The sequence below is a fragment of the Benincasa hispida genome, chromosome 6 (genome assembly GCF_027475165.1).
Source record: "Benincasa hispida cultivar pf3 chromosome 6, pf3_genome.v1.1, whole genome shotgun sequence".
Taxonomy (NCBI): domain Eukaryota; kingdom Viridiplantae; phylum Streptophyta; class Magnoliopsida; order Cucurbitales; family Cucurbitaceae; genus Benincasa; species Benincasa hispida.
The window spans coordinates 6,368,780-6,382,727 of NC_143483.1; the positions used below are offsets into that span (position 1 = coordinate 6,368,780).

General features: G+C 33.7%; 1 protein-coding gene across 1 annotated transcript; it reads right to left on the reverse strand.

Moving 5' to 3' along the window:
- Window positions 1-8,479: 8,479 nt before the first annotated feature.
- On the reverse strand, window positions 8,480-13,562 carry FBH1 (basic helix-loop-helix (bHLH) DNA-binding superfamily protein). Its single transcript, XM_039035338.2, has 5 exons — window positions 12,750-13,562; window positions 12,539-12,667; window positions 12,113-12,178; window positions 9,165-9,233; window positions 8,480-8,938 (listed from the first exon to the last, which is right to left on the reverse strand). The coding sequence occupies exons 1-5, from the start codon at window positions 13,158-13,160 to the stop codon at window positions 8,891-8,893; spliced, it is 723 nt and encodes a 240-aa protein (XP_038891266.1). The 5' UTR covers window positions 13,161-13,562; the 3' UTR covers window positions 8,480-8,890.
- Window positions 13,563-13,948: the final 386 nt, after the last annotated feature.

Genomic DNA, 13,948 nt, shown 5'->3' on the forward strand with positions numbered 1-13,948 from the left:
TTTACTTACTCTAATAAAAAAAGAAAGAGTGAATTCTTTCATGTGTAGTTATGTTTCCAGCTCCCCTAATCAGACAAATCCCCAAAATGGTAGGCATGTTGAGTCGGCGATACTAGCTACTCTCACCCGTACAAATCAAATGAACGTCTTTATAGGCAGGATTTCACAACTCACTAAGGATTCAGATCAAGACATCTATGGTCATCCTGGCGAAATGTAAGTCTCATTTCGTGGTTCGATTTTATACAAACTTTTTGTATAGAATAACCCTGCTCACATATCTTCACATGAATGATTAGAATCATATCATTTGTAACAATTTACAATAATTATAATAACTACAAAGCAAGTTGTATTCGTAGTGTCAACAAGATAAGGTACCCAGCCTTATCCATGTACTACAGATTGTTTAAGTTATCACTTAAACATGATGCACCTGTATGTCTATACATACATGTCTAAGTTTTAGAAAATAACTTTGGATCTTAGTTTAATGGATTATTGCATAAGTTTCATAAAACTAATCGACCATTGATTCAACTAACACATATCTACGAGGCTTCAAGGTATACATCCCAACAATCTCCCACTTGCCTTAAAGTCGGGGAAATATAAGCCAGTGAGACATGTATCCTAGGGCATACTCTATATCCTACATGTTCTCCTACTTGCCCTAGTACACTAGAGACATGTCTCTTAGTCCTAGACAATCTAGGAGATTCTCTCACACTTTAGCCTAGAGAACTCTTTTATATAATATAAACAGTTATGTCAATAAAAACCATCTGGTCATCAACAAGATCTTTTTCTCAGTCCTACAACTTGGAGCCTACCTATGTCCTCAAACTCAGGCCTTGTACTGCATTATCTCATAAAGTGAAGAGACCAAGTTATTTCTAAAACGATTTTCAAATATCAAAAGGCATACTTAAGATATGCAAAATATTGCTTCACAAGTGAGACATTGTTTTATCAACCAATATACACCTACTAGGATAAAGCACAAATTTCTCTAAATCCAATATAAAATAGTATATTTCGTAAAAGATCAAATCTTGAACTATGTATACCAAGGTTTCATTATACATAAGTTTTAATTGTCATAACTCAATGGTCACGCCATCGACTTTACCGACTTAACTAACCAATTGTATATTAAATGTTAATGAAGTATCATGTAAAATGTTGATCCTCTCAACATTTGAGGTGTCTTAGGAAACTGTTTTCTTAGACAAATCAATTTCATTGTAAAATGGTATATTATCATTCCATCTGAAGTATTTGCATCGAACAGTAAACAACTTCTTTGTAAACGTAAGATGCAGGAGACCAATTTAACATCAGGTCCTAAACATCTGTATGTAGTCTTTAAATATACAAAAACACTTCAAATCAACTATTTGAAATTGATTGAACAGTCAAAACTTCATATTGATTTCTAATTCATCCATAATGAGCAAAAATCAATATAAAAAATAGATAAACATTCACATTCATTTTCTTGTCTATACAAGAACATGATCATCATTCAAAGTCACTGGTTATGATACTATATCAAACCCTTATTTTCAAAGAACCCAATTGTGAAATACACAATATTTGTAAACATTTATTCAGTTCAATCTGAGAAATTTTTTCTTGAAATAACGTAGATGCATTGAAATCCTTTTCATAAAAGAAGTTATTCATTCTTACACATCTCATATGCAACAATGAATAAAAAAAATGCATAAATACTCTGTTATAGGAACTAGTTAGAAAATTGACTCATAATTCGTTTTCACCAACAGTTCTACTGTTGGTTTTTACCTGACGCTAAGAGTCTTACTTTCAAGATCTCTATCTCCAAATAGGAATGACAACGAAGTCAGGATGGGACGGGGATGCACTCCCCATCCCTATCTCCATGGGGATTTTTAATCCCCATCCCCACCCCATTCCCCGTTTTGGGAGTCAGGGTCAAGGTCGGGGAATCCCTATTCGGGGATTCGGGTCCCGCGAGAAAAAATTCTCACTTTTTATTTTATTATTGTATATTTTATATTATTTTATATTATTTAAAATTAATTAAATTTAATATTTATATTAAAATTGTAAATTTTATATAGGAAATTAGTATTATTGTTACATATAGTTATTTAAATTAAATATTACATGTTTTTTATTATAAATTAATAAAAATTAAATGTATTATATTATATTTTTAAAATTTTTTAAAAAAAACTGAAACATAGTTGAGCTACTATTTCAGTAATATATAATTTTATTATTATTATTATTATGGGTCAACCGATCAAATCAAAGGTCCCCGACCCCAGGGAATTTTACCATCCCTATCTCCAAGTACTATACCTTCAAGCCTCCTTTTTGTAAATCCATTCATTTCCTTTGAGGTTGTCCTCATCAATGGTATTCTACACAAAATAATAATAATAAAGAAATAAATAAATAACTGAGATTAAGTACACTACTTTATCACAAATTTGTGACTTTAACAAAATTTCTCTTTGTTAACTTCTTTTAATTCTTGTTGTCCAACATGACAACTTTGACTTCCAATATGTTACAATTAAAGTAGAGTCATTGCATAGCGCTCCCACTACTAAAGGGTTTACAAGTTTTCATCTTATCATTTTATATGACAATAAGACTTCAAATAAGTCTTTGTAAAGGTTGAGTTATCTCATAACTCTCCCACTACAATGAAGACTTGTCTGTTTGACAACTAAAAATTGACATTCAAATGAAAATAAATGATTAACAACACTGGTTAGTTATTATGTGATTTTACTTAAAACTAATTCCTCTAACACAACCCAATCCTTTTATAGGTATGCAACCTTTAACTTTTAAAATGAATTAGTATTTGTCACATAAATACATCCTATTACTTTGGAATGTATAAAAGCCATTTATAAACTCCCCATGGACTACTTACAACTAGGCGTATTTTTTAACATTTATTTCATTAAGGGTTTGTTTTGACACAAGTGTCTCAAATTACCCAAAGAAAAACCAAAATTTCATAAACCAATTTTACAACACTTCCATAATCCAGCAATGTTTTATAAAAATTTTGGAGAAATAACATTCAAATGATGTAATCTCTATTGTATTTCCTTCGTGGAGTCATGCATCAATATAATTCTAAAAGATTAGGACTTTGTTTAACAAAATACTTAAAATGTACAAAGTTTAACAAGGTCATGTTTCTCCTATTGTAGCAAATTTTCATCCAAATTGTACCTAACATTCAAAATGGAGATGTCATCCCATCTCTATTATTTTGGCTTAGTACAACAAATAAAACTTGTACTAATCATTATGATCAGATCATAATGTTACAATACAATTGCCTAAATGACTTAATTTCTTTTGAACATTTCAAAGAAAACAAGACTTAAGTTGTATTAGAATAAGATACATTTATTCATAAATACTCATCAATCACAATAATTACTTATATAAAGTTATGCTTTTGATCACAACACCATCTAGGTCAAAGCAAATCTAGCATTGGCTAGGTAACCTTATGTAATAAGGTTTTAATGACATACTTGCATGAGAAGCAATGCTTTGACAAATAATTATAGTTTAACTCTAACTATTAGAGAATTATTTGTAACTGTCATTTAAAATCCAAACACATCCTATTCAAGAGAATAAAAGTTGTCTTTTATTCTAGATTCATTAATTCTTACACTCTCTTGGTTTAGTACGTAAATGTATTAACCTTTTAACACACATAAATGTATTTTTATTTAAAGTTGAACATATTTTCAAAACAATTTTTATTTAAAACATGTCTAATTACTAAAACTATTCATATACTTTGAAATATTTGGTAATCAATTTTGGAGAAATTTAATTTCTTATATGGTGATAAAAATACCATATTCAGCATAAATAAACAACATAGTAATTTAATGCACAAAAATGTATTTATTTAAAACTGAACATTTTTTTTTCTCAAAACAACTTTTGAAAACATGTCTTATTATTAACACAATTCATTTGCAATAAAAAATTTAGTAATAAAGCTTGGAGAAATGGAATTTCTTTTATGATGATAAAAGCATCATATTCAGCATAAATAAATAACATTTTAATGTCTCCTACTACTTTAATTGATATGCGTTCCTCACTGCCAACTAGTTGACTTATTCCACTAAATTGAGTATTTTCCAAGATTTACAATCTAATTTTAATGGAAAAAAAAAATTTGATAGTGAATCATTATTTAGCAATCAAAGTGTGAATCTGTACTCTCCACCAAGAATTCAGTAAATTAAATTTACTTATTCTTATTTTTCTTCTCTTTGAGGTATTTCTAAAATTCCTCATCATCTTGACATCCTAAACTAATTGGGAAACATCTTCCTAATTAGTTCTAGTCATAATAATTTTCTTGGATGTCAAAAAATGCTTTATTTTGTAGGTCATTTAGCTTCCCATGACTCTAACATACAATATGTTTTGTTATGACTTTATCTTATTTTTCAAATACATCATATGTAATCTATATAATAAAAGCAAACTATCACTGGAAAGATTATTCATGAGCACTTCATGAATTGACAACAACTTTTTTTAGAACGTCTCCCAAATTGAAAGAAAATTACACTGTCTCTATTTGTTGATGACACATTTCAAAGTAACAGATTTATCAAAACTTTGACTTATATCGATAATAAAAAAAAATTAAAACTCTTGAGAGAATATGACATAACTTTAAAATATATGAAACTTGTTAATTGACTATATACAAACTATTATCCATTCTAATTCAGCATAGAAATTAAAAGATGAGCCCATTAGGTTTAATATGAATCTCATTCATATTAATTCAAAACTTCTATTGTTAGGATATTCTAGTTAGCTAGAATAAAAGTCATCGTAGGGCAGTCAGTTACTTCTTCATTAGATTGAGACATTCTCAACCAAATATTGCACCAAAATAACTCTTACTCCTATAATATTATGTTGTCATATTTTGGTCAAGACATCTTTAATTTTCTTAACAATTTCTTATAAGTGTAACTATTCATTTTAGACTCTAGAGTTCTACCCCAATAAGCCAATTGTAGTAAAAAATTGATTGAGACAAAAACTAAAGCAATCCTATCTATTTCTGGAGTTTGAGTAAAATTTCATAAAAACACCATCCATAGGGAGACACAAGCAAAGGTGTCTCGAGACCCAGCATGAAAGTTGATGCAAATCAATGAAGGAGACGGTGGGATGCGTTGACACACTTCCCTCTCCCACTTACTATAAATACTCTCTCCATTCACCTTTGGTATTACCTATGCAAACACCATCCATAGGGAGACACAAGTAAATGTGTCTCTAGGCCGAATATAGGTCTCATAATGTGAACTATTTAGAGAGAAATGTAGAAAGGAAATTGAAGTATCATATACATCATTGTCCTCCCACTGAGTGTTTTACAAATGAGGGTTCATAACTTAGGTAAATAACGACTAATAATTTTACTAAATCTATGTTAACTTTGCCCAAAGTAACATCTATGTTGGACAGTTTAACAATGTTAATTTATGTTCATTAAATTCTGCAGTAAACATGAATCACTTATTGCATGCTTGTAACAAATCTATCTAATTCATCTTCCAGGTCATTTTTCAGGTAGGGATGTTAAGTTTCCATCAATTTAAATACCCCAGCCTAGACTGAACAGTGCAAAAATCTACTCAAGTTGAGTGAGAGTGAATATAATTTCACTACGTTGTTTATAGGAATGATCCAATCACTTGTAAACATTAAAAGGGGTCGTCGGATATAGAACAATGGTTTCCACAGATGACCTCCAATTAATCTTGTGCCCTATATTGAATCGAAAAGGCAAGACAGTAGGTTGTTGATGCCAAAAACTTGATGTAACGCATGTTCAAAAATCAAGTGTAATGTAGTGAAACAACTTAAGAGAATGAGAATCGTCCTTAAAGATCAAAATTTACAAACTTGTCTAACTATTTTAGGATTGTGTCAATTTTATTTAAGGGGTGAAAATTAGATGAGTGATTTGATTTTAAAATTAAAAGAAAACTTAGTAAGCAAAGATTTGAACTTTTGGAGAAAAAGCATCATAGGGTGTTGATTTCATTATTACCTTCATTAAGCCATGCAAAGGTTCTATGGAATCTTGTGTTATTTAGATGTTTAAGTCTAGAAACTAAACTTCGGATTATTATCTTTCAACAATAATCTTTCTTCTACAAATTTGAGTGAATACTAATATCTTGAAACTAAATTAAGAAGCAAGACATTAAGCAAAATCATGAACAACTTTCATTATTCACATAATTATTTTCATGAGAGATTAACAATGATTCAATGGTATAGATTCAGTTAACATACAATCTATCTAATTGAACATTCAACCTAATATGTATGGATGGCCAACTAACATACACTTAAGCATAACAACATTGAAAATATTCAATTCTACAATATCCACAGAAGTACTATGCATAAATAAAAATTCATGAATAGGTTCATCAACAACCTAGAACAAACGAGTCTAGCCATTCATAGTTGTCAAGTACACACTCTCATATAATTTGACTAACATAAGCAATAAAGAAAGTGAAAATAACAATAAAAAACTACTGTCAGTGATTCCTCGTCATTGCACACCATCAATCAAGCCTTGATTTGCACTTCCGGATCACAAACGACCTCCAACGAATTTTCCTCCCACTTTCAATTCTTTTCTACAGCAAAATGCACTTTAGAGCTCCCAAATTTCATGTCTAAGTCGATTGGAGAACCCTCATACTTATAGAAAAAGTTTTCCTAAAATAGCAGGTTTTTCAAAATAGGAAAGTTGGTGGCACAATGCCAGTGCAGCACTGCATAGGGGTGCATTCTGTGAAGGGCACTGCAACGTTGTTTTTGGGCAAAATGTTTCTTTTCTTTCCTCTTTATGAGTTTGGTTCAGTTTTTGACTTCTTTGAACAAATTTATTCTCTTTTATCTCTTTTTAACTTAAAGTCTCGTTCTCTTGCTCAATTCCTAACCATTACTAGCAAACATCAAATCTAACAAAATATGATAAAAAGAACTTTAAATTAACGGCAAAAAAAGCACTTTTCAAGTACATTTTAGTTATCCCTAATTAGATAATGAGTAGTAACGCATAGAGCTAATGCATTAGGATAGGTGCAACATACGGCAGCAAAGAGTCAAGCCTTGCCTTGTCTAAATATAACTTTCCTAAAGCATCTACTATACTTTTCCATTTTTGCATTCATTAATTCATGTTTTCAACAAAAAATACATTTCATGGAGGATTTTAAAGTTAGGACGAAAGTAAACTCATGTTTTTCAACAAAAACACATTTCAAAATTTCTTTTCTCCTGCAACTCTTCAACCACTTTTGAAAGTCTTAAACGGGCACCATTGACCATTCCAAAAGCAATCCTTTCTCAATTTTGTTCTTTTTTTTTTTCCTAATTCTATAGGAGATTGTTTGTGAGATAAAAGCCTAGAGATTCAAGTTGATAAACCCTAGATAAAGAGTCTATAGCACATAAAAAACCAAGAAAATTCCACAATGGTTAATTGAAAGCACATAGTAAGAATCATGGTTTTTCAATTTTACAATGGAGGATGTTAAAATTTGATGAAAATGAACCCATTTTTTCCAAACAAGAAAAAAGAAAGAAAAGAAAAGGAAAAAAAAAAATCAGAATATTGTTTTCTCTTGCTACTCTTCAACCACTTTTCAAAGGTGTAAGCATGGGTCATTTTCTATCGGTTTTATTCACCTTTCAATGGTGCTCCCTTCTCGTTGAATGTAGTTGGTGTTTGACGTGGGTCGAGTGGTGTATTAGAAATCTAGTGTGATCCATCATCTCTTTCTCAAAACAGATGATGTTATAAGATAGTCCTCAAACTAACAATCAAACCTGCTTCGACCACCAACATGTTGCCTTTCAACGGTCAACGCGGCACTTTTGGAAATGCTAGGTACTCCGACCCCTGACTATACTGATTGTCATTCAGTTTATGAATCTAAGAAACTAGATGAAAAAAGGTACTAAAAAGAAAGAAAGAAGAAAGGGAAGGAAGGAAGAGAAGAGGAAAAGAAAAAAGAACGAAGAGAGATGAATAGAGAAGATGAAACATGAGAGATAATTAGCAAATTGCAAAACAATCCTTGAAATATGTTGATAGTTGCAATTATACCTACAAACTTTCAATTGTAAAAGTTACCCTCATATTTTTACAAGGGTTAAAATTGGACCACCAAACGTATGATAATAGTAGAAATTTGACCCCATAGCATAAATTTAAACCTTAAACTTGAATCTTTGTTTAGTTGATACGGTATGTACTTTCATTCAATAATTGCTTGTAATCATGGAATGAAAATGAAAACTTAATTAATTTGTTAAAAATAAATAAATAAATAAAAGGGAACAGGGGAAAATTAAAAAAAAAATGGTCCTGCAATTTCGATTCCAAAGCTTTCTCCTGATAATATTGGATGGATGTTGGAAATACAATTGCACAGGACAAGTATCTTAAACTAGAGACCTAATGTTCTAATGTACTATTCAACAAGTTTTTTTTCCCCCAAAAAAACCCAAAAAGGAAATTTAATTATAAAATTAAAAAAAAAAAAAAAAAAAAGGAGCAGTCCCCCAACATTTTGTTACACCTGCTTATTGCGTACGAATGCAATATATATGAATGCATGCATTACAAGGTTGATATTTTCTTTAGAACCAAAGAGAATACAATATATTATAGCCAAAACACTTACTTTTTTACTACCTTTCAAGTCCCCAGAAACCTACTAATTTACACTAATCGTGGAAGGGCGATTTCTGCAGGCTGGAGTAGTGTTCTTCCTTCAACCTGTTATTCCTTGACCATGCATTTGCACCTGCGCTGATGCTCCGTGAGTTCCTGTCAGGTTTCAGGACAATTCAGTTTGTCTAAATTTCGAGGTATTTGAGTTGCAACTTTACAGTTATAACTGAAGCAAAGTGATACAACTCTGTTACAGATTAGGTATTCTAATCGATGCCATTTGAACTTTGAAGTAATAGCTGAAGAAATGATTCTTGAGACTCCAAGTTTTCATATTAACCTTGTATACGAATCTAAGACAGCATCTAGTTCAGCTGAATACCTGAATTTGCTTTTGAAGGAATTTGACATACTCTACTGCTTCTTCTAACATATCTGCGGTGTTTGTTTGCTGCAAGAAGAATGAAAACGACAGGTCAATAAATATATTTAGGCTTCAGCTAACAAATATAGATGACAGTAACTAGTTTCACAAATTCCATAAATCTGAACTTGGTTTCGAGTTTAAAGTTAATAGACATGAATCTTTTGTCCATATCAAAACAATGTTTATATAATCTCACAAGGGTTAGAAAACAGTAAGAAAGATTTGGAATATATAAGGATAATATGTATAGTATGAAAACCACGTGGGTTCAAGCCTGAAATAAACGACCATTGCAGAAATATGAAAGATATGTCATCCTAATCATATAGTAATTTTGGAAAAATGCATCCTTGGTCCTGAAGTTTGAGCCTTACTCCCTCTAGTTCAAAAAATGATTTAAAATGATCTCTGCCCTCATTTCACCATCAGTGGACAAACGGAATTAAGATGTGTGGATCAAGACTTTGCTTTCCCAAATTGCCAACTCCCTTCTCTCCTTCTTTCATCCTCCATTCTCTTCCCTTCTGGTCATTAGGGCCGCTCTACTCCGACCACCGTTACCCACTATGCCTACCACCATCGTCATCCGTGGACGTGTGCCTTCATCATTGTCTCTTCCCCACCACATTTTTGGTTGTTCTCAGCCGATGTCCTTCACGCTTATATTCCAGCAGATTTAGAAAGAGTCTCTCCATCCAAAAGTCCAAATAGCACTAAACCCAAACCAAGTTATTGATTCCAACTCATTTCTCCGTTTACATGCTAAAAGAAAACCCATGTTCACAGCAATTATTATTATTATTATTATTATTTTGGGTAATAAAGTTTGGATAGAATCAGAGTGGGTAATGAAGAAATGATGGGCTTATTATATGCATTTACTTAAGACACCTTTCGAGTAGCACACATGGATTTCGCTCAGCAATAGACTTCGTGGTTTCTTTCTCAACTCCTCTTTCAGTTAACTCAACCCTTCGTTTTTGCTCTACAAGTTGGTGGCAGATACCAGTTTGTTCTTTTAGTTGAATTGAAGCTCCAGTCTGCTTCCAATTTCGTCTCTGCAGCTTGCTTACCTAATTTTCAGCTCAATTGGAGAAGGAAACATGTTGAAATGGACGCTTCCAAGCTCTGCACCATTAGATTAATCATTATATTTTACATTGGACCTCAAATTTCCATTGGAGGAGCAACGGGAGCATAATTACAAGTTGTTTGGAAATGTGAAGTTCATTGCTAAGGCCAGTCTTGTTACCTTTTTTGGCAACTTCTGTTTTGGGTACGTGGGAAGGGAAGCAAGGATATCAGTAATTGGGGACAAACAACGCAGACAACGATAAAGGTGCACAAATGAGGAAGGTAGTTGGAGATGGGCAACAATGAAAACGGAAGAGAGAAAGCAAAAGGGAGGAGAGAGAGGAGGATGGAAAAGAGATATGCCACATAAGTCTCTCACCAAGTCAGTAAAGCACAATCACCCACTTAGCAAGACACATAATTTTTTAGTTAGTCAACTAACAGTCATCCCAAGCACTGTTTGGAACTATTTTCTAAACTTAAGGACTAATATGTTCCTTTGAAACATCATGGAAGAGACAGAAGGTTTATTTTTCCATAAAAATATTCAGAAGCTCTCATCTCAAAATCAACCATCTAAGATAAGTCACCAAAATGCATTGAAGTTGTTCCAGGATTCTAACAAACAAATGCACACACTCAGTGTAAGTAATCCCAGCCTCGCCCTCACACGTCCAATCTTAAGTTGCTCTTCTCATTTACCTAATCTTCAATGGACTAATTGGCATAATGCATGTAGCTGAGGTCTAGATCGTTTGGTTGGTATTAAGAAGCTGGAGAATCTCAAAGGTACATCTTCATTCGCTGCCCCTTCTCTGCCTGGACTGAAGTCTTTAGTGCCTTTGGTTGGAATGTCATTCCACCTTTTAGAGCCTATGGATTGACTTGAATTGCTATTAACAGAACATATTTTTAAATCTACAAAGAATATTCTTTGGCTACACATCATCAGAGTAGTTATATGGAAGATATGAAACGAAAAGAACCTGGGATTTTCCAAGACAAGGAAAGTTGTCAACAAGAAACCTTTGGAACAGCTGTCTTTATGGTTCTTTACTGGCGTAAAAATATACTTCCTTTCAACAATGACAGCTTAAATTCTCTCCTTTTCAATTGGAGAAGTGTTTTGTAAACTCTTTGGATAGTATCTCTCTTTTGTGTCATTTCATTTATTTAGTAAAATTGTTTACTATCCAAAAATTAGATGAATATTTATTTTCTACATATTAATAAACCAACACTCCCATAACAACTGATACATGAAAAGATCAAAAATGAAATAAATTAGCATGCATGCCACATCCATTTAAAACTAACTCCAGTAAAATTTGGAAAATCTTATCAGTTCAATTATTTGTAAGATGGCTTTGTTGGTTAGAAGATGTAAAATGCATTTTTGTAATTGTAGTCTACCATCCTTCGTGACAAACTGTAGGTCTGTAGGTGGTTTTTGTAATTACTCACTTATAGGTTTTTGTTCTTTTTGTTCTGGTAACCTATTTCATCAATCAATAAAATGGTTTCTATGCCCTATCGGAAAAAAAGAAAGTATTATTTGAAATTAGATGATTAAAAATAATGTCAATGAAAGAGATCGAACTTCAGATTCAACCACACAATCTTCTCCCCATTACTCAAGTAATTGCGTACATGTTCGACTTCATTAATCATAAAGTAAAGTTCCAGCCAAAAGTAGAAGCCAAAAATGGAATTCAAGGAAGGAAGTGCAAGAAGAAGCACATGGCAGAACAAATCACAGTTATTCTCGATATATATGACAAAAGATAGATCTAAACTCATCCAAAATGATCAATCATGACATAGTTTACCTTATCCATGTTGGGGACAACCTCCTGAAGCTTCCTTATTCTGTCACTAATTCTAGTCCTACGGACCTACCATCAAGAAAACAAAAAAGAAAAAAAGATAAGTAATGGGCATACCTCTTGTTGTGTGTGTTTTGTTGACCAGACATAGTGATTAGAGATATAGCTTGGCAACAAATAACAGAAAGGGAAGGAGGAGAGGGGGTAAGGTTATTAGATAAAATAACAGCAGAAAAGTCACCAAATTGGATAGGGATAGAATGTCGGAATACATTTGAAATCGAAGTTTGAGAGCACAGATGATGAATGGTGAATAGAGGGAACGAATCCATCTCAAAAAGTCACCATAAATTATGGAGAAGTGAGATTGGTTATTGAAAATAAGTCAACAAAAAGAGTGAAGGAAGATATAAGCAAAAAAGAACTAACCCTCTCAGCAATGCTCCGAGGATGCGTGGCACAGCCACGCTTGGCTCTCACCCGGCAGGGCACAGAGTCCTCCAATAATTTCTCCATTTCCATGTCTATCAAACTCGAAACTCCACTTCCTTCCCTTTTCTGCCAAAAATTTCATTTAAATCAAAAGAAAACTAGTGTGAGTGGGAATCGCAAAACAGAGCTTTCCAAATAAAATGATTACCAGTTGAGGTGAAAATTTGGGGGAGAAGTTTTGGGCGTCGACTTCTCTAGCTCGTTTGGAGGTGGGAGAGACGTCGAGAGTGGGAGAGGAATTGAGAGCATAGGCAGTGTAAAATCCTTCCCCAATTCCAGAGGCGGCGAGAAACTCGGCGGGAGAGCTATTCTGCCTGTGGAAGGCGGGGGAGGGATTGGGGTCGAACAAGGGTTGATCTGCGGGGGAGTCGAGGTCAGAGGAGTTGGCGGCGAGAAGCTGAGTCAAGCAGTGACTGGGCTTGAGGGGGTCCTCCTCGTCGTCCTCTAAAAGAGCTTCCAACCAGGCGGCAGGGGCAGAGCGGAACCGTGCAAGGCCGGCGCCGCCGCCGCCGCCGGAGCTACGACTACCAGTAGCACCAGCACCAGTTGTCGATTGCATCTGCTTGGGAGTGAGTGGCGCAGGAGATTTCTGCTGTGTTTTTTATAATATTTTTGTTGGTTTATTTGTTGGAAGTGAAAGGAAAGGGAAAAGAAAAGGAAAAGGAAAAGGAAAACTCCGCCCGAATTCTATCTTTGGAAATGCGAAGGGTCAGTCAGTCACTCACAACAACAGCGTAGGGGACGAGGGACCAGATTGTTCCTCTGGGCTCTTTTGGACTTTGGAGAATGAAAGCCAAAGGAAACCCAATCAATCCCATTATCCTCTGCTCCTCAGGTGTACGGTAAACCTCTTTTTCCATCCACTCCACTCTCCAATCATCTCATCCCCTTACTTACCCACCCTCATCAACGCTGATCCCAGCATTCCGTTTGAGTGACGTCTTCACGGGAACTCCGCCTCAACAACAGCTCCATCAATTATTTTTTTTATATGTAAAATTATATGCAAAAAGGATACCTTATTCATTATTTTTCTGGATTTGCTCAAACTGCCTTGATTCAATAAACGCCTCCCCAACGCGATCCATAGCACGTCATTCTTCACTTTTCCTATAATAAAAGCCTTAAAATATATGGAAATCATAAACAAGAGCATCATCCATTCCATCTTCCATCGGAAGCTAAATAAGCATACTTAACTTTAGAGTTTTTATGATTGAGTCACCAAAAAAGAAGGTACACCTTGTTGTATAGGTAGTGACTTTCAATTCTTTGTAGCATTTCTTAACCATACTTTCATGTCCTCAAGATTCCTCTCATTCAAATGTGATCTCGGATCATTCATAT